The 21802-nt window shown below is 51.5% G+C and overlaps 2 protein-coding genes across 2 annotated transcripts; both read left to right on the top strand.

Annotated features, from left to right (window-relative positions):
- Nucleotides 1–5738: 5738 nt before the first annotated feature.
- On the top strand, nucleotides 5739–6146 carry HRG_07311 (uncharacterized protein; the record flags this gene model as incomplete). The annotated part of the gene is made up of 1 exon (XM_044865782.1): nucleotides 5739–6146. One exon carries the CDS (start codon nucleotides 5739–5741, stop codon nucleotides 6144–6146), a length of 408 nt encoding a protein of 135 aa, XP_044718746.1.
- Nucleotides 6147–13435: 7289 nt separating this feature from the next.
- Nucleotides 13436–14230, top strand: HRG_07310 (reverse transcriptase (RNA-dependent DNA polymerase) domain-containing protein; the record flags this gene model as incomplete). Its single annotated transcript, XM_044865781.1, has 4 exons — nucleotides 13436–13643; nucleotides 13710–13762; nucleotides 13805–14044; nucleotides 14138–14230. 4 exons carry the CDS (start codon nucleotides 13436–13438, stop codon nucleotides 14228–14230), a joined length of 594 nt encoding a protein of 197 aa, XP_044718745.1.
- Nucleotides 14231–21802: the final 7572 nt, after the last annotated feature.

The following is a 21802-nucleotide window of genomic DNA, read 5'->3' as shown; positions in this document are numbered from 1 at the left end:
CTTTCCACAACGCTCTACTGCTTCAACAAAAGGGTCAAGCAGCCAAGATCGAACCCATCGACATCAAGGCATACGATCGAGCCCAACAGTACGTGGAACAGCGTGCCCGTGGCGCGTATGTGGCTTCAATCTGTCAACCAGAGGCCTCATTCGACATCTCTATTGCTGCCCAGGTCCAAACCCTACGGAAGAGGATTGCACGACCCTCAACAAGCGGCTTCAATGGCAGAAAGACCACCAGCAGCGAGGCCAAACGTATATCCTATTGACCTCGCCAATGCCAAGCTTATCATCTTTACCGACGGTTCCTTTGCGAACAATAAGGACCTATCGTCACAGCTAGGCTTCGTCATTGCCTAGTCAATGAGACCGAGACCGCACGTACCAAAGACCAATTCGGGATCAAGGGCAATGTCCTCCATTGGAGCTCAACGAAGTGTAAGAGGGTCACCCGAAGCGTGCTAGCATCAGAGATCTACGGCATGGTCAACGGATTCGATATTGGGATATCACTAGCAACGACGATACGGAAGATCACAGACCGCCTCAATCTTCCCCTATCCCCTAATCGTTTGCACCGACTCTTTCCCTCTACGAGTGCCTCGTTAAGCTAGGCACAACGAAGGAGAAGCGATTGATGATAGATATCATGGCCTACGTCAATCCTACGAAAGGCGTGAGATCACGAAATCCGCTGGATTAACGGCGCAGACAACCCAGCAGATGCTATGACAAAGGCATCGCCTAACCGCGCCCTCGAACGCCTCGTCGATACGAATAGCCTTACGATTAGGATAGAAGGATCAGTCGAACGCCCTCCCCGCTAGCTGCCGCTCGAACCGTCACTCTTTTCGCACCCTTGCGGTCGCACCCTTGCGGTTGCTGCTACGCTCCCGCACCTGCTGCTGCTGCGATTGCAGCGATAAAAGAAGATTTGCCAGTGTGGGAATGTAGCATATAGCTATAGTAGGATTGTAAGGAGGTGCGCACACACACGTGACCCTTAGCGTCACGTGTATGGACCTCGGGGATCCGTGTATAAAGGGCACGTAGTGTGCCCCCTCATTCCCTTTCCTCCCTTCCTAGCTAGACATCTTGAATACAACCCATTGCGTTACTGCAGTACAGACCTCCCGACAATGACTAAATAAACTCCACTCCTTATCTGCATTTATGCTCTACACACTTTGAAACTAAAAGTATTCCATTCAGATTACGAAGAAAAATTCGTTTACTGTCGGGAGGTCTGTACTGCAGTAACGCAATGGGTTGTATTCAAGATGTCTAGCTAGGAAGGGAGGAAAGGGAATGAGGGGGCACACTACGTGCCCTTTATACACGGATCCCCGAGGTCCATACACGTGACGCTAAGGGTCGTGTGTGTGTGTGCACCTCCTACAATCTATAGCTACAGTGGGGACAAAGTTCCGGTCAATGACGCTAGCGCGTCGCGTACGCGCGTCTCCACATTCCAACCCTTCCTCTTCAAATCACCATCATGCCTTCAAAATGAGCCCAATTACGCCCAAAAAACACTGGAGCCCTCATAAGAGGACGAAGATTGTGACCCTCTTTGATTGCGGCTTCTCAGCTGCCCTCGTCGGCGTCAAAGAGGACGTTTCTCCTAGAGCTGTCTACGGAATCGTCAGGCGTTACAGGACACAGTCGAGTGCGAAATCTTTGCCGCGCTCTGGGAGACCCTCAAAGCTCAATGACACCCATAAAGATATATCTTTCGATGCATCGCGAAAGACCCTTTCATCTCGAATGCTCAGCTTCTTCGTGAGGCTTCTCTAGAGTGTTCTACACGTACTTTAACACGGTACCTTCGACACCATGGCATACAACATGTACGCGCTCTTCGACGTCCAAAATTAACAGAAGAACATGCTGCAAAGAGGCTACAATTTGCACTACAATACCATCAAAAGCCAGCTTCCTTTTGGCATACATGGATTTTCTCTGATGAGACGTCAATCGCTCGTGGGGACGGCGAGAGACAGAAGTGGGTTTTTTGCAATTCAGTACGTCTTAATACCCTTACTTCAAAAATCCCTCCTAATTGCAAAAAGGGGGATAGATTAAATCCGAAAAACGTACAAGCAAGAGGAAAACCTACTCGACATTCCCAGATGTTTTGGGGCGGCTTCTCCTTTAATCGGCGGACTTCTCTTACACCAATGCTAGGAGACCCCGACTCAGCCCGTGGTGGCGTTACTGCACGCCGTGTGCTCGAGACCTTACAAGAAAGCCTACCTACAATTGCAGAGCCAGGCTATACATTCGCCCAAGATAACGCCTCAACACATACGGCGGCCATTGTGCAGGCGTGGCTTGGCTGCTGGGTCGAAGAAAACAGGGTAGATTTGGTCGACTGGCCGCCATATTCACCTGACCTAAACCCCATAGAAAACGTATGGAAGCTGCTTAAAGAGAGCATTATGGAGACTCACCCTGAGCTCTCAGACCTTCCAAAGAACTATAGCTCCAAGCAGAAGCTCTGTTTTGCAGCGGTTGGGCGTGGGAAGACCTTGAAGAGGATACCCTCAATCACCTAATAGAATCAATGCCTCGGCGCCTTCAAGCTGTTGTGGCTGCACGTGGCTGGTATACCAAATACTAGCCGAAACAACAATAATCTCCACTCAATTCTCTATATATTTATATCTTCGGCTTCATAATTGACCTTCATTTGGCAAAGTAATGTGCTGTTGAAAAGAGGGCTCTGATGCGGCGTTGTGGTGGGTGGGCCGGATTGACCGGAACTTTTGTCACCCGACTGTATATGCTACATTCCCACAGTCATCATTATATGAGTTGTGTACCATTATCTCAACCCATTCCTGGAATTTTCTCCCAATTATCTGCCACTGCCGAGGAGTAATTGACTGTAGGTCCTCGCTTGTCGGTAGGTCTCTACACAGGCCTGCGTGCAAATCGCAATGGTATGTGTAATCGTTGATGTCTGTTCTAGAAAGGGGGAAGAGGGGGCAAAGGGCACGGAGCTAGCTATGTGTCCTCCGCTATCCTCAACTGCACACGTGAGAGCGCACGTGACCTATCTAGATGGGTACAATGGATTACTACAATTCCCACATCGCTTTCTTGGGAATAGCTATAGTTCTCCTCTGTTTGATGATGACCTAAGACGATTATTAGTTGAATCTTTTCCCTTTTCTTTTTATAGGTAGAACTAGAGTGTTACAGTGTAGTTTGCATAGCGACCCACGAGATGAGTACGTGCAATTCGCGCATGCACCTGACCCTAGCATTTCCAGAGTGTAACAGCCTTGAAACACCCCATTCCCTTTTATACACTGGACACAGGAGCTTTCGGCTGATCACCGAATATAAATATCAAGGCGGCATCGAGATGTTGGCTTCGTGTAGCAAGTCGATGCGAATGTGATATACCTTGCCTCGCCTTCGTATTGAGACATATAAAGCGTTTAGGGGCTGTAGATGCTAGCAATCTCTCGACCTTGGACGAACGGACTTGATACACCTTAGACAACGCCCATGATGTAAGTTCAATGCTAGTTATTGGTTGTTGTGCAGTAGGGAATTGATGGGAGGAGAATACTGTCAATCGTGATAGCTTGCATTTTTAATATTCGTCCACGCAAAATAAAGTAGGGGGAAGAAAGAAACGTGACTGTAAAGATCTGCTATAACTTCGTCATATATGCAATTAACCCTGCTTCTGCTAAGCCGAATATTTAAAAATGGGCCATAACCCTCTATGGTCACAGTAGGGTATACGTAATGACAAATTTTCTTCCCAAATGCGTTTTGAGACAGTCTGGCCTACAGTCGCCCGTACTACATACAGCACGCGGTCACCTAAGTCTGCTGGCCGTTGGTACGTTGTTCGGGAACCTGGTGCGTTCAGATGCGGCCCATTAGGCAACAGCAGGCAAGATGTGGTGAAGTCGAAGCTCATTGGCTTTAGTTCACGTCAGCTGTCAGCTAGCGTTTTCTTGGCCGCTCTTTTGGGCAATATAACGATCAAATTTGCATACGGTCAACCAGAGGCGGCAGGAAAGCTTACGCGACATAGCAAAGAGCCAACACGCACGTCTACTGTGCATTGCTTCGATTGTTGAGCTTAGCAGCCGTTATTTTGTAGCATTCGAAGCCAACGTTCATCGCGATCACGACGTTTCAGGGAGATTTAAGCTTACCTATATTGAGACACCAAAGGCTTCATTCAGAAGTTAAGGACTGAGTGAAGATTTGGATGAGACACAGACTTGGTAGCAGAGCTTGGAGATAGGACCTAGGAGTCTATGCTGGCATCTAACAAGCGAAGCATACAGATAGCAAAGCGCATGGGTCTTAAGCCCGATACAGACTCTATGAAACCTCAAATAATTAAGGAGTTGCGCAGCGCGGGCAGCGAACTGGTGTTTTCCCAGTATGCTGGTGAGTGTCAGAACCTTGATGAGGTTCTCGTCGGATAGGTCACGGACACAGCAAGAATGGTACGATCGGATGAAGTGAGGTATGATGTGTGTCTGTCTGTGTCCCCATTTGGGGTGCTCTGCCCAAGCCCTATATCAAGGGCGATGGCCTCAATCCCTATGACATGCCATCACGTCATATCTCTGTAACTGTCTCATATATGTCCTCGTGGCCTCATCGGCTGCGCTACCTGGTGCGCTATCGTCTGCGCTACCGTTGGCGCTGCCACTAGTAGCCTGACGCTATCGTAGCTGCATCTACCCGGATTCTACCGGATCTAACAGTGAGCGGTGAAAATTCCTGCCCAGGGTACTTCGTCGATGTCACCTGCAACCGGTGACCCAGTCATCAGATCCGCCCATGCATTAGCGCTGAACTCTAGCGCGCATTGTTGCGGAGACCAATACGCCGTCGAATCTCACTGGTTGCAACACGTAGGCTCTTCCCCCTGCCTTGACGTATATAACCCCGCCGTTTCGGGAGCTCAAAAACTCACAAACTTACAATCCCACAATCCCGGTGTCCGTACCCACCCTTCTGACTGTTAGATCGTAACCCATTGCCAACGCCATGGAAGGTAGCCCACCGAACGAGCATTCGTGCGGCAGACATCTTGCCCCGAAATTGCGCCCACATACTAACACAACATCTAAAATTCACGTACACGCCGAAGGGACTCGCCAACGCGTACCAATCGGCGACAGAACAGAGGAGACTTCATGTGAACGTATCTTTCTGGACGGCGGCGGGTTTTCAGCCTGGTTTACTTACTTCCTCGCGAAGCGAAGCCGCGAAAAGTGGTTCTCACTTTGATGGTCAAGCTGCAGTCAGCCAGATGCTCGACAGCCTCCCCAACATCGCAATCGATGACCAAAGGAAGTTGGCGGGGGAAGTACGTGATTCGATTCCGTCGGATGTCGAGAAGCGAATCCAAGAAGTCTTCAACAAGGCGATTAAACCAAATCAGATTGGTGTTGTGGCGCCATCATCGAAACGACGTCGTGAGTATAAGTCCACGAGATTAAGATATCCCTTTAACGAATACCCTAGGCGCGATAGGTGACGATAATGATCCTCGACTTGAGATGCCGAGCCCAACGCCATCGACAAGCGGGACTAACTTCACATCCGAGCTTTGCACAAACGGCTGTCGTTTCGACCTCGGAAACCCCACTATTTTGAGGGTCGCGACCGTTTTCCCAACTTTCACTGCTGGTGCAATTAGAAGATACCGCATGCCAAGCAGCGGAAATTCTTGGGCGGCAGCCATCACAATGTCGTTCTTCGACGGTTCCTCCTTTGGGGACAAGCTAGGATCAATGATGAGCTTGGAAGTAACGAGCAACAAAGTCGAGCGTCTGGCCAATAACTTGTTCGATGCTCCTGTGGAGTCAATGGATAAGAACCGATATCTCGTACTCCCTACAGGGCTGAGGATCATCCCCGGCGCGGACCTCATTCTCCGTGGTTGCAAGAGGCATGTCATCCTGGATGTGTTCGGCCACGACATATACAACGCAGTCAACGCAAGCCGGGCCTATAAAGAAGAGGCAGAGCAAGGCAACCCTCTTACAGAATGTGTGACAATGACGATATCGCACCGAGCCGACGATGGGGCTATAATCAACCTCTCACTTGATGAGAGGGAGGCATTGCGAATCAAGCATAAACTCTTCGGATGAATGCTCGTCCCTCCTCGATCGACTACATCTCTTTTATGCTACCGCCATATCCACCAAATGCAACCTCGACATCACCTGGAACCATCGCCTGGCCAGTACACTTTTCATGTTGTTCGTAGGGCTCGGACTGGCCCTTCCGATACACTTTCACCCAGCAATTGCGCCAGTATACTTTCTGACCTTTGCCTTCAACGAGTGTAGGACTTGTCGTGCCGGTTGAGAAGTCTATCGGCGTGTCGGACAACGGTTCGATTTGGAACGACTGTTAATTTGTAAGCCAAGACGGGATACACAAGGCAAGCATCTGGTAGGGCTTTCGAACCATCAGAGAAACACCTTCCGTTCTTCAGTAGTGTTGGGCCGAGAGCGATAGCAGAAGGAGAGGCAGTCTGAGCTTGACCGTGGTCCTATATGGCTGGCTGGCTTGGTGTCACCTGCCGAGTTTTGTGTTTGGACATACAATGGAAGATTCAGCCTCGCCGATCGATGAGTTTGTCGTGCACCTTGAATCCCAGTAAGCGACCTGACACTTCACTCGCGTGTTCAACCGGAGGTTAGTCAAGGACGAAGTCGGACTTGGGAATGGCGCACTACCTGTTGGGCATGAATGCCTTGTGCGTTGGAAGATGCCAGGTGGCCGGCTCGTGATTTAGTGGAACGCAATGTCACATGTTACGACGCGGTGTGGAATATGACGTAGAAGACCAATCAGCGCATTTTCTTCTGCGGGGACTCACTTGGGACTAACGGCACGTCGCCTAATCGTCGGGTTGTGGAATTGTACGATCCAATGACATTGTGATTGTTGGATTGTTGAATTGTGTAATTGCGAGACGATCGTACGATAAGGATGGCAAGGATGGCAAGGATGGCCATGGCATGGCCCAGCCCAGTCCCATGCAAGGCCGGGGCCTGCAGGCTGCATGGACAAAACGAAGCCAGGGCGGCTCCGGCCTCGTATACTTAATTGTTACTAAGCTGGGGCACGTACAGCTGATGCGACGAGCCTGAGCTGCCTCACCACGGGTCGTTTTATGACCGAAGAGGTTCGGCGGCAACCCCAGGGTACCTCTTGTCCGATTAATCCCACAACCAGCCTTTCATCCTGCCTGTACGCCGCAGTTGGCCCGGCCAACGGCATGACAGGAGGGTTTGGCAAATGGCCATATGCATAGCCCCCAAGGAACTCCTGTCGCCAGTACCGTTACCCCACTGCTTTATGTGTGCCTGCCCTTCATCTTCCTTCCATCGTACTCATAAACCTCAGTCCAGTAATAATAAACGTGATTTTGCCGGACGCGCTGAGAAAATAGTACATTTCTTGTAGCGAGGTGATTAATGACATTAGACGTTTTGGACACATCCTGCTAGATCGGCCTAACTCAGGGACAAAGTTCGAATTATTTTGGTGATACTAGAATAGGAGTACTAGCTTCTGGAGATTGGGACTTTGATGAGAGTGAGTGAGTGCACTGAGCTGGCCCAAGATGCCTTGTTTAGATGTGGCTGATGGTAAGAGCCGACAGCAAGTGCACCACCCCCACGTCGAGCAAAACCGCTGTGATAAATGTCTGTTTAGCATGCTGTGTTCCGCCTACGCGCCTAGCGGCCTCGTCTGGTTGAAAAGAAGGCTGGGTTCGAGTTATTAAAGCCATTCGGTGTGGATGCAGTAGTTCTCTGCGGGAGCCGTACGTCTTACCTGATTGATCTTGTATTGAGCTTGCACCCTGCATGCACGCCGCAGATGATACGACCAAGGACATGACCATAGAGACATCAAATCATACGACAGCATCTGGGTGAAGTTTCAGCTATTCCTCACTTTCAAGGCACAGCGGAGTGTTGGCAGCTGCGGAGCTGAATTCTGACATAAAAGGCATCGAATGGCGCATGCATAGACAAACCGGTAACTTCTGCTACTCGAACAAGCGCTGTCAAGCTACCTTCAATAAAATAATGGCATCACATATTATCACTCCGGGCTCGATTAGGTGCGGTCACCTCGATGATGTTGATCAAAGAAGTGCAGCCATGGCCAGCCGTGCCGACTTGGAGTTCAACCCTTTGAAATCATCACCGAAAATTGCAAGAGGTGTATGCAGGACCCTCACAAAGACTCCACCACAATTTCCACGGCCTCAAAGATAAATCATCTCTTCTCCGTTACTGGTATTGTCGAAAGTTCAGTGAGGATAGATATTTTTGGGGCCGTCCAGGCTGGGTGAGGTGGGCATTCCAGTTTTCAAGAGCATCAGCGCCGAAATGGAAATAAGTATGCGCGAAGCATGGCATGAAGAGTCCAGAAGATTTGTCAAATTGGCGAGTTGCGGTGCGAGCGCGGTTTTATGGATGGTCAAGAACCGTGTTCTGTTGATGAGTTGGACAGCGATAAGGGTAGAGCACTTTTAGAAAGGGCGATGGAGATGATTCTTGAAGAGACGAAAAAGCCGAAGAAATTGCCCAGTATCTAATTATCTTTTCCCATCTCAGAGATCTATTCTCTGTTCCTTCCCTTGCCGCCTGACAATCCTGCCTTTTCTTGACGCTCACGACCAATGGCCCCTGTAAGGCCGACCAGGAGAGAGCCAAGTTCTTGGCTCTGCGCGCCAGTACGAAACCCATCTTGCGGAATTGTCACATATCAACGACACCTTTGCCGTGTCTTTGGCCATCCTTGTTTGGTCCATCTCCACCAGAGAGCTCATGTGTCGTCACGGCCCCTGGGCTGGTTGCCCTCTGTGCCGGTCCATGGCGTTCCGACCCTAGTCAAGGAGTGCTTAGACACTTGCAAGCTAGAGTGCATGAACCAGGTTGTATGCACTGCTGGTGATGCCGAGATACTGGATGGCCTCGTAACTGTGAGCCAACCGCATTGACCAGTTGAAGACGTGCCATTCCAGCCACTCTACTCTGACCAGGGCCGTTTTAATGGGGGGGAAGCTCACCCGCCTCATATACGTAAATCATCATATTAACTAGAGCCTCTTCTCAGGGCAATGACGGTGTAACCTCACTATGCACGAAGCACCCATTACAACCTCACCCTAGGCATGTCTGCCCATTCGCCAAACGACTAGACAACGTCCTGTGGCTCTCTTCATCCAAGCGCTACTTTCCAAGTACCAAAATTCGCTGTTACGACTTAACATTATATAAAGCACGTCTTGTTCCGGGCAAGCCCGGTGCTCATTTTCTCATTACTCTAAGTCTAAATTACGCTCTCTCCACCGTTCAAGGTTGCCACATTTCGACATGCGGGACGAGATTACCGTCAGGGAGGTCACCGAGGCCGGTGTCGTGTTTGCCGTGACCATGGTCTTTCTGGCGCTTTACCTGTACTGGATGATCAGAGCCAAGCCGCGAGAAGCTTCGATCAGAGTCAAGCCACAAGAAAATTTGATCAGAGTCAAGCCAGGAGAAGCTGTGCGTAGGCGAACATGGGCGTTGATTCCCACAGCATGTCTCCTCTTGGGTTCCGGACTAATATTCGCCGCTTTGTTTGGCAGTGCGAGAAATGCACTCCTACCAGGCGTCCTTGCCTACCCTTTTCACGGCCTGGAAAGGAGTCACAATATTATGCGTCGACATCATCGAGGTACTCTCCACTCAGGCCCGTCTGGTTATCTCCCCGATATACTCATGGTTTACAGCTTATTCAAATTGTCGATCCCTTGATTTACGCCTATTTTTGTAGCGCTGTTGTGCCTGACCCCTCCAAGGCGAGAATCATCATTTTTGGACTAGCATTAGTCTTTCACCTTCCCTTTATTGGGGCGACCGTCTGGCAATTCCCGCTATCCGGCGTCGAATACTGGTGCGCTGCTCCAATGGTGTCTCACTTGGTTACCGTTATTATGGTTATGGCGATATGGAGGAAGACACAGTCTTTCCGTCGTTTTGACCGGCACTCTAACCAGCCTCAGCCAGAGCAGCCGACGTCAAACCAGGGGATGCCGTGGCTTGGAGCAGTGAGCGGATTGGTGTTCCTAGCATCATCTGTGCTCCTGATATGTTCTGTGACTGGTTGGGTGAGACACCAGTTTGGAGGTCAGTGTGGACTTTGTCTGGCGATTTTAGTTGTGCCAGCAGTACCTCTGGACAGTATGATGAGAGAACACCAGAGGAAACGGGTAGACAGAGAGGTGCAGCTGTCTGTGGTGACAGACCCCGGTACTGAACGGTCGACGGAGCACCTTGTATTATCCTGAGGGCACTGAATCAGACAGACGGTAATTCCATCACTGTACGCCCTCCGTCTACGGCCAATTCCTTATATTTAAGCGTCCCAAGTTTGGGCCACAGGAATATGCTGCATTCAGGTCGTGCAAACGCTCCAAGTAATCCTTCCAAGTTGGATGCGCGACGCAAAGGTGCCTTCCGAAGCATATATGGAAGCCCTGCTTTCCACGTCAATCATGATCTTTTCTTTAGTTCAGTTACACTCTCCTCGACGGAAATACCCACGTTAGTTCACGCAAATGTCCACCAGTCGTCTGAAAGACATATTCTAAAGGACTTCATCGGACTCGCAGAAGAGCTCGCTAAGGACAACCGGCTCGTCTCGCCCTAATATTCACGCTGTAGACAGTGTCCAGACGTCCAAATATGCTTAACTTACCTCCGCAAATGAAGTGTCAATCGAAGTCCAAGTTCTGGGGGGGCGACGAGCTCGCCGTGAACGACTACAGTTCTGATGGCAGTGAAAGCGGCTCGCCAAGCATGAAGTGGGGGGCTGTTCCGGCGTACGACACCTTAACATAGGGAAAGGCAGCGGCAATCACTCATCACGCTTATGGTGGAGAGTAAGAAAGCAACAGTCAACCTCAGACAAGGGATTTAGCGAGGAGCCTCGATTCAATTTTCTGCATGCTCAAGTCACATGCGACCCAGGAAAACCGGGCAGTTCTATCGCCACGAACGACTCGCCGCAGTATGCTCATGACCGAGTTGACCGACTCACTTAGACTTGGACTCGTGTTGGAAAGGCAGCAGGGGCACTCACACCCGACGCCGTCTTGGATCATCGATCCCCGACAAGTCTCGCATGAAGGCTAGCGAGGATGCAAATGCCAGCTTGTGGAACCAGCATTTCTTAGACGAGATATTTAAGGACTAGGTTACTACCATTCTAAGGGCTGGTGAAAATATAACAATTCAACACTCCTCCACGGCTGGTTGCTTGCTCCTCCGGATATTGTGAATCCGCTGTCGCTTATGCCCTTGCCCATGGCTTTGCCATCTTCTTTTAGGCGCTCGACATTCTGTACTTACACCCCGGATATCCGCCGTGGTCTCTCCGCTCGCATTGCCTGGTGTGTCGTGACGAGTCCGAAGGAGAAGACTGAGAAAGGCTGATAGTAATTCTAACAGGCTTGCAGAGAGGGAGGTCAAGTTCCATCTCAACCTGTTTGCCTTGTTCGTTCTCGACTGTACCTCTGGCCTCTACTCGATGGCAAGTATCGGATACAGTGACTCGAAAACGAGCCCAGTAGGAGGACGATTCTCCTTGTCATCGTCGCAAAAGGAAGAGTAACCACTCTCTTCAAGATCGCTAGGTGCAAACAAGGGCTGAATATTTTGTGTAGGTGACACTGCAATCTCGTCTTGCGGATATTTGTCTCGACAGTTTGTGCCGTTGAATTGGCTTTCGGTATCCGAGAATTCTGATGTGGGCGAGGTAGGACAAAGAAGCATATCGAGCACGAAGATGACCAGTTTGTCCACAGGCAATCGATTCAGTGGAACTCATATTCCCCTGCATAGTCGAGGTAGTGTCAGTCGACATGGCGGGAAGGAGGGCCTCGTTGGCTTTCGGAGAATTGCAAGAAAATGGGAGATATGGAAACCGGGACAAAGGGGTGGTGCCTACCTCCTTTACTTTCTACACGAGTATGAGACGGGCTGCCTTGGCCGGGACGAGAGCGCCAGCGAATCATCCGAGAATCCCCAAGGCGCAGCTTTGGCCATCTCATTGCACATATTGTCGGGTGGGATCATGCGCCTTCCTCCACTTCCGGGCTGTGGTCCGTTGTTGCTTCGCTGACGCCTGCCGGCCACCCCTGAGATGGTTTATGCGTCTTTGACCAGGTTCAGCTTCTGCATCAATGCACCGATCGCATCCGCTAATGCTGCAAAATTACGAGTAGCCAACTTCTCCGTAGGCGCAGGGGGGCGAACCGAATCGTGCAGACTAGTCCGCAGCCTCCCTGCGCCGGGGTTCAGGAGGAACGCGAGGCAGGACTTGTCCGTTAATTCCTCTTCCCTCGTCGTTGACCCAATATATGACAATGTACATGTACATGCCTGGGAAGTGTCGGGGGTGGCGAAGCTTGCAGCGGAGGGAGCCTCGCGACAAGGGGAGGGCTGCTGTCACGCGCCTAAAGTGCTTGACCACGGTAGATGGCTGGTTGATTCCAACCACTGGCTGGAGTGACTTTTCCAGGGAAAAGCACGGGGCTGGGAGGCCTCTCGTGGTTATAAAAGTAGGGTTGCATAGCACCTGATGGAGCTCGTCAGAGATCAATGAATTGAATGATTGACCCCGTTCCTCACTCTCTGTTTAGTTGTGTGTGCGCCTTACAGTTTGATCTCTCTCCTTTAGGGCACAGAGACCGTTGAACGGGACCGGCTTGAATCATGGACTTATCGCAGCTTCCTCCAGAACTGGCCAGAGCAGTGGAGCGCCACATGCACCAATCTCAGGTGGCGGAATCTGCATCACAGACAGCATTCCCATCTTCGGCGCAGGTTCCCCCTGTGGAGGAATCGGATGCAACGGAATCTCCATCAGATAGCGGCGAGGCTGAACCAAGACCTTCGCCGACGACGAACAGAAGAAAAATCATGACACAAAAACGGCTAGATCAGCTCGCAGCGGCTAGAGCTGCGAAGAAAGAAAAGAGTCGCATGGTAGGCTCCAGCGGGGTGAGAATGTGGGGCAACAGGCTGAACCCACCACCTCCAACGTGGCCTTCAATGGAGCTCAGGGAACGCAAACCGAACTAGAGAGATCCGGCAACAGCTGGATCAGCAGATCGACCATTCGCGGCGGCAAGGGGAGCAGATACAGCAGCTCCTGAGCGCCCTCTTAGAAAAATCGGGCGAACGTGGCTCACGACGACGGTCCAGGTCGCCAGAGTATAGCCCACCACCGCGGCAAAGGATTCGGGAACGCTCTCCCATTTACGAGCCCAAGAACAAAAACCAGGTACAGATTCAACAGTTCCGGGGCACTTCGGCAGCCGATGGGCAAATACCCCCTCCAGGACCCATCTATAATCTGTCAGAACATGAGCTCGCGGTATTACGCGAATACATCGCTTCGGCCCAGGCGAAAGGATGGATTCGACGATCAATCAGTCCTGCAGGCTCTCCGATTCTCTTCGTTCCTAAAAGGGAGGAAGCTACGGTTATGTGTCGACTACCGTGGGTTGAATAAGGTGACCAAGAAGAACCGAGCGGCTTTGCCATTGATCTCGGGGATCTTGGACCGACTGGGTAGAGCTAAAGTCTTCACCAAGCTCGACCTAAAGGACGCATATCACCGACTCCGGATTCGCGAAGGGGACGAGTGGAAAACAGCATTTAGGTGCCACTATGGCCATTACGAATACCAGGTGATGCCATTTGGGCTGGTCAATGCTCCCGCCTCGTTCCAGCAATATATCAACGATGCACTAGAAGGCCTGGTTGACATCATCTGTGTTGTCTATCTGGACGACATCCTTATCTTCAGTGAAGACCCGGAACAGCATGAAGGCCATGTCAAGGACGTCCTGCAAAGGTTACGAAAAGCCGGACTTTACGCCAATCTGAGCAAATGCGAATTCTCGGTGAAGAAAGTCTCCTTCCTGGGGTTCGTGGTCGATGAGGAAGGAATCCACATGGAAGAGGAACGGGTCCATGCTATCACAGAATGGCCAGCACCCCGTTCTGTAAAAGACATACAGGTTTTCTTAGGGTTTACTGGGTTCTACCGCCGCTTTATCAAGAACTACAGCAAGATCGTGTCTCCGCTCACGGATCGTCTCCGCAAGGGCATCGAAGCCTTTCAAGCTGGATCCAAAAGCAATGAGGGCTTTTGAGGATCTCAAGACGGCCTTCACATGTGGGCCTGTTCTCAGACACTTCGATCCTTCCAAGACAATACGAATCGAAACAGATGCGTCCCAGTTCGCTATCGGAGCAATAATCTCTCAACTGCACGCCGATCGATGGCACCCCGTAGCGTTCCTTTCGCGGAAGCTTCAGGACGCAGAGACAAGATACGCAATCCCGGACTGCGAACTGCTAGCTATCACAGAAGCTTTCCGCCATTGGCGCCACTACCTTGCGTATACGGAGCAGAAGATCACCGTTTTGACGGACCACCTGAACCATAAGTACTTCATGTCCAAAGCTAAGCTGACCAATCGACAGATGAATGCACTAGACCAGTTGTGCAGCTTTGACTTTGAAATCGTCTACCGACCGGGCTTGAAGAATCCTGCGGATGGATTATCAAGACGGCCGGACCATGAGAAGGTGATGAGAACAGCCGGGCTGCGAGATCCGTGCGTTCCGTCATTCCTTGAAAAGTTTGCCCAGCTGTTTCCTGTGAACCTGCGGAAGGGGACCGTGCGTGTTCAAGACAGGCTGCTGGTATTGGCGATCAGTCCGGTTCGCGACCGGCTGTCCCTGTCGCCCATGCACATGTTGACCGGCTGTTTCCCTGTGAACCCGCGGAAGGGGACCGTGTGTGTTCAAGACAGGCTGTCGGATTTGGCGAGCAGTCCGGTTCGCGACCGGCTGTCCCCGTCGCCCTCGAAAAGATTGATCGGCTGTTTCCTGTGAGTCTGCGGGTAGGGACCGTATGCACTCTAGACAGGCTGTCGAATTACGCGATCAGACCAGGTCGCCCCTGGCTGTCCCTGTCGCTGATGGAAGAGCTAAGCTCGACCGTCTCAGGCGTGTTGCACGAGTCTTGAGGACGTCGAGGACGACGTCTCAGGAGGAGGGCACCGCTGTAACGGCATCAACGTTACAAGAGTCACTGCAAGAGGCCCTGCTGGCGGCACAGCAAGGGGACGCCTTTGTTGCCCAACAGAAGCAGCTTGTCACTGTCCCTGGTAGCGTTACCGCCGGTGGGCTATCGTCAGAAGTCTGGAGCACCAATGACGAGGGGCTGTTGTGTTACCGCAAGAAGATCTTCGTGCCTCTGGGTTTGAGAAACGAGATCCTAGTGTTGTTTCACGACGATGAGGTTGCCGGCCATCAAGGCGGAACCAAGACTTGCAAGCGGATCCAGGTGCAGTACTACTGGCCCGGATTACGTCGAGACGTGCGTCGTTATGTCTCTACCTGCCGCGAATGTCAGCTCGCAAAGCCGAGGCATCATAAGCCGTACGGGCTGCTAGCGCCACTGCCAGCGCCAAGCCGTCCGTGGCAAGAGATTTCGATGGACTTCATCACGGACCTCCCGCCGGTCCGATGTGAGAAGAAGATTTACTCCAGTATCCTGGTCGTGGTCGACCGCCTGACCCGCTACGCACGATACATTCCGGTGTCGTCGCGCATATCCAGTGATGGCTTGGCAGATGTGTTCCTGAGGGAAATCTTCAAGCATTATGGAATGCCTGATGGCATTGTCAGCGATCGAGGAGCCTATTTACGGGCACTTCTGGGCCACGTTTTGCCATTTGCTTCATTGCAAGCGACGCCTCAGCACGTCTTTTCATCCTCAGACTGATGGTCAAACCGAGCGGGTCAACCAGACGATCGAACAGTACTTACGGACTTTCTGCAACAAAGAGCAGTCAGATTGGATGGACAAGTTGCCATTGGCGGAGTTTACGTATAACACCTCATACCATGACACGGTGAAAGGAGCTCCAGCCGAGGTTTTGATGGGCTATCAGCCACGGTCTAAGGGTCATGTCAAGGGACAACTCGAAACCTTCAGCATTCGCGCCATGGACCGAGTCCGAGGCCTCAGAGAACTTCACGAACGTACGGCCCTCCTTATCACGAGAGCCCAGGAGCGACAAGCGCGACACTATAACAAGACTCGACAGCAAATGTCCTTCGAGGAGGGTGATTGGGTCCTTATTTCCACCAAGAACCTTCCGTTGAGACGTCCGACCAAAAGCTGACTGACAAGTACGTCGGGCCATACCAGATTGACCAAGTCGTTGGGGTCATAAACTAGCCTACCGCCTACGCCTGCCTTCAACAGTCAAGATTCACAATGTCTTGCCTGTCAGCAGCTTGGAGCTCTATCGGACTCGAAATCAAGAGCCTATTGAGCCTGAGGATCATCCGTTTATACCCGAGTCTACCTATGACGTTGAAAAGATTCTCGATCATCAAGGGCCGAAAAGTCGTCGGAGGTATCTTGTGAAATGGAAAAGACATGGAGATGAAGAGAACTCTTGGGTGTCCAGAAGCGACTTTGTGGATAAAGCGTTTCTGGCGGACTACGACCAGTCTGTCTTGAAACTTAAGAGTTCGGGACGAACTCTTCAGGAGGAAGGGGCAACCTGTCACGCGCCTAAAGTGCTTGACCACGGTAGATGGCTGGTTGATTCCAACCACTGGCTGGAGTGACTTTTCCAGGGAAAAGCACGGGGCTGGGAGGCCTCTCGTGGTTATAAAAGTAGGGTTGCATAGCACCTGATGGAGCTCGTCAGAGATCAATGAATTGAATGATTGACCCCCGTTCCTCACTCTCTGATGCATTTTGCATATGGATGAGATGAAGTGGGATCGTTGTTTCTCCAACTAAGCTATGACTGCCTCATCCTTATGTAGGAGGCAGCCAGGTCGGACTATCTAGGCGATCCGGCCGGTTTACAAGGCAGCCACATACCGATGCCTGTTCACACGGCTGCCTGTTTCACACGGCTGCCTGTTTCACACGGCTGCCTGTTCACACGGCTGCCTGTTCACATGGCTGTGCGTGCGGCAGCCGGTGTCCTTGATGCTTGGTGCCGTGCCCAACGCTCCAGTGTGCGTAGGGACACGCAAAAACGCATCATAATGCCGGCCTCAAAAAGAAAACTCCACTGTCCTCAGTGACTGCCTCAACAAAGGCTACATGTCAGAACTTTCCGATCGTCCCTTTGCTTTGCTGTTGCGAACCACTCGCGGTCCCGTCGTCTGCCCGTGGAACTCATCCAGGGCCTTTGACGATATCTCTTCCTTCCTGACCCACTGATCATGCATGCTGCCCCATCCTTTCCAGTGGACCAAGTACTCCGTGACGGGCTTCCTGTTTCTTCCAATCTTCCTGACCCGTACGTCCAGAAGCTTGTCAACTTCGTAGAATTCGCCTTCCTGGTCCGTAAAGTCCTTTGTGACTTCTACTGGTCCGGGTGAGCTTCTTCAAAGCAGCCTTCGTGAGCTGGCTTGAGGTGGTGTATTGAGATCACTGGGTGGACCTTAATTTGCTCTGGAAGGTCCAATTCACAGGCCAGGTCTCCAACCATCCTTCTGATCACAAAGGGCCTTCCCGCTGTTGTGACCACTTCTTGGGTGGCCTGCCTGGCTGGTGATATCCTGATGAAGCTTGAGATATACCTTGTCTCCAGCCTTGAGATGGATAGGTCGGTGTTTGGCATCGTACCAACGCTTGGCCTTCATCGCTGCAAGGTCCATAGCTAGGCTGGCCTGCTTACGCAAGGCTTCCTTGATGTAGGGCAATTCGTCTGCCTCTGCGCTGGCTGTGCGATCAACAGCCTCCAGGGCCCTTTCAGGGGAAACCGTACATTAGTTCATGGGCTGAGGTCTTCGTGCTGGTGTTGTAGGCTGTGTTTAGATGCCACTGCAGCGAAGGAATAAGGGTCTTCCAGTCAAGGTTGGGGTCCTCAATATAGGCCAGTCGCAACGCTGTTTCCACTGTTTGATTGCGCCGCTCGGCCAAGCCGTCCGCCTGCGGATGATATGCCGTTGTCATGCTGATTCTGGTGCCAAAGGCCTTCCAGAGCCCTTGCCAGAAAGCAGAGGTGAATTTGCGGTCTCTGTCACTGACTATCGTGCGCGGCATGCCCCAATCACATAGCATGAGCTGCCTAGCTAGGGAGGCTGCCCAGTCCTTGGCGCTATACTTTGCATTGCCTGGAATCAGTAGGCATCGCTTGCTAGCTAAGCAAGTGACTGTAAGTAATTGATTAAAGGCATTAAAGCCTTCAATATGCCAGGGTGAGCCCATAGCTGAGACGGCAGGCATGTCTGTGATGAAGTCCATTGCAATTGACTGCATTGGAAGCATCGGGGGTCGATTGGGCAGATAGCTTCCAGCAAGCTGTTGTCGATCAGTCTGTCCAAGGCAGCAAGCTTTGCACTTGGCGATGTGCTTTTCGCTTGCCAAGAGACGTTCCTGATCGAATAGGTTTCCAACTCCTTGAGCATTCTCACAACGCCAAAGTGGTGCTTGTCGTCGTGTGCCATTTGCATCAATTCGTGCGTGAGGCTTGCGGGCACGCAGAGACGAACATATCCATCTTTTCCTTCGTGATATAACAGACCCTGGTCCACGAAAAGGGAATTCCTCTGCGCTTGATTTTCGCGATTTCCGGGCCCTAGAAGCTTTGACCGTGTTCTCACTGTCCTGGATCATTTGAAGGATCTTGCGATAATGGGTATCAGCCTGATAGCCTTCTGTGAATTTGATGCGGTATGCTGGATCCATGATGGCCTCAGACGCAAGGAGCACATCGTCAAGCGCTGTGTAGTCAGGTCGTTGTCGCTCGATCAATTGGTCGGTCTCAGGGGCTGACAGCCTGCTTAAGGCATCAGGGATGAAATTGATTTTCCTGGAAGATGATCAACCTGCAATTCGTACTGAGAGAGATAGATGGAGGCTACTACTAGCCGTCTATTTGCTCTGTCCGTGCTTGAAGTGTCGAGGGAGGTCTTATTGACGATCTGCTGTGTGGCTGAATGGTCCGTAAGCACGATTAAGGGCTTCGTTGACGATTGGACCACTGTGCGCATCTTTTTGATAGCCCAGACTAGGCAGGCCACTTCTAATTCCGACGGACCATATGATCTCTCTGCGTTGGTGAAGTGCGGCTGAGAAAAGCTATAGGTTGCATCGCTGTTGAGGAAATAGCTTGGCCAGGCTTCCATTCGTAACCTTCTTTAAGGTGGAAGTAGGTACAGGCAAATCCTCGTTGCAAGGACCCGTCAACTTGACAGAACAGTTGCCTGCTTGGGTCCATATGGTGGATCATCCTGCCGGAGGCTACTTCCTTTTGGATAGCTTCAAATGCCAACCGCTCCTTTTCACTAGGCTCGAATTTGGTGTTCCTCGCAAAGGCACGGCGTTTGTTGATGTTACCTTGCTGAATTTTGCCAATTTCTCGTCCTTGGGCTAGTAATTGAGTTTTCCGGTGCTGCAATGGCTCAATGAGGGCTCCATAATACGGTAAGAGATGCCGTAGGTAGCCTGTTGCTCCAATGTAGCTTTCCAACGCAGATAGCTGGTCTGGAAATTCCAGCTTTGCAAAGGCTGCCAGCCTGTGTTCCGTTGTGCTCATTCCAAAGGCATCAACGCGGAAGCCAAGGAGTTGCACAGAGGGATACCCAATCCAGCTTTTCTTTGGCGACATCGTGAGGTTAAAACGCTCGAATAGCTGGAAGATCTTGCTAAGGTGCTGTAAGTGCTCCTTTTCCGTTTTCGAATAGATCACAACGTCGTCCATAAACGCTCTGCAAAACCCCTTATATGGTCGAAGCACTCGATCCATATAGCGCTGGGCGTAGGCCGGGCTATTGCAGAAGCCAATTGGTGCAACAGTCAGTCTTTCCAGTCCTCTATGGCTCGTGAGGGTAAAACGATCACGATGTTCGAGTTTGACTCGGAATTGGTGGTAAAAGGACGATGCGTCGATTGCTGTGATGTACTGTGCGCCTCGAAGCTCTTGGATGATGTCTTCTTGCAATGGCAAGGGATAGCTGTCTGGCATGGTGACCTTATTAAGAGCTCGCAAATCGATGACGACCCTGCCCTTGGTTTCTCCTCGGGCTGTTCGCCACACAACGAAGACGGGGCTGCAAAGGGTTGGTCCGTGCACGTATTCCATACGTCCTTGTGCGTGGAGCTTGTCATGGGTTTCATCAATGACCTGTTTGTCTCGTAATCCCTGAGGATAGGGGCGTTGAGCCACCTTGTGCGTGTGCCAATCCTTGATAAGGGGAACTGTGAGCTCGTGGCCTGCTTCGACTTCAGCTGTGCCCGAGTCTTTCCATAGTTTGGCGTGTTTTTCAACAAGGGCTTTGATCTTGGTCACGAAGCTGCCTTTCTGCGCATAGATGTGAATTCCGTCGTCAGTGCACACCTCTGGGAGCTCTGGCGTGCGTTGAACGTGCGTTTGATACGGAATTCGGGTCTCAGGGGCAAGGTCAGGAGTATCGGCTGTTGCTGCTGCACTCAGCTGGGTGCTTGTGACGTGGAGCTCCTTTCTTGTTGTTGACCAAGGCTGGCTGTCGTTGCTGGCTGCTGTTGTGTATGCGTACAAAGCTTCTGATAAGCTTGAAACTGATTCTGCGGTTGCTGCTAGAACAGGGCTTCCTCCGGGGTGAAAGTCCGTCAGCTATTGCGATAACATCGTCTGAGAGGTGGAAGGTGCTATTGATAGCAAGATCATACGATGTATGGCTCTGGGAGCGCTTTCAATCGTCATTGCAGAAGTTGTTGGGGCCAAGGCCGCTGTGGCTATTGTCAAAGCTGTCAGAGCTGATTTCCATGAGGCTGCAGCGAAGTAGCCCGATTCCTCGCATTCTTTGATCTGCCCTAGGCGCTGTTTGCGGTTCACGATGATATCTTGGTTCGTAGTGTTCGTGAACATGACCGCTGGGACAGTGTTTCGGTCAACGAGAGCATGAGCGGCCAAGGGATGATTGGAATGAAAAGCGAAGGAACGGCCTTTAGGACTTCCTTCCAGCTAGCTGGGACTAGCATTGTCTTGCCTGCCGGGACCATGGTTTTCTGACGGCCTGAACGCGTCGGACTACCCCTTTATGAGGCTTATAGATGTTAAAAGGGATACCGAAGTCGTCAAGGAGGCCTATTTGAACGACTTCCTTGTCGTAGTGGATGTTTCCAACATACGGCTTGAGGAAGGCATTGCCTAGCAAGGCTCCTGGTTCCACGGTAGTCACCCAAGCGGAACTGGTGAATTTAGCTATGCCGGCGCTGCTACCGTCAGCCCTCTTTCCTTCTGCATAGAAGGAGAACGTGGCCCAGTCTGTGCAGCGGACACTGCCGCTGATGCCTGCAATTGGCGTTGGAGGCTTCTTCTCAATGGTGTGCTCGAAGCTCTTGAGAAGCTTTCTGTCAATCAGGGGGTTGCCACACCCGGAATCCGCACAGACCTCGGTCTCTGGTCCTGTGGGAGCTGCCTTGATCTTGATGCGAAGATATGAGTAGCCGAAAGGGGCATCGTGCGATGGCGGCTCGAGCGGTTGTGGCTCGAGGATTTCCTGCGATAGCGCTCGCGATTGTTCCCAAAGATACTGGGCTTTCTGGGGAGGAATTGGATTGTGCTGCTCTACGGCTTTATATGCCTCTCCATTTGAGTGGGCCTTGGGCTGTGACACGCAGCCAGGAAGGTGCCTGAAGAGTGCATTGCGTGAGGGAAATTGGGCGTAGCATTTCCCACATAACGAAGGTCTTG

This window comes from Hirsutella rhossiliensis (genome assembly GCF_020360975.1).
Source record: "Hirsutella rhossiliensis strain HR02 chromosome Unknown scaffold00008, whole genome shotgun sequence".
Taxonomy (NCBI): domain Eukaryota; kingdom Fungi; phylum Ascomycota; class Sordariomycetes; order Hypocreales; family Ophiocordycipitaceae; genus Hirsutella; species Hirsutella rhossiliensis.
Note: the sequence above shows the minus strand (reverse complement) of the source record. Positions and strands in the feature narration are given on the sequence as shown.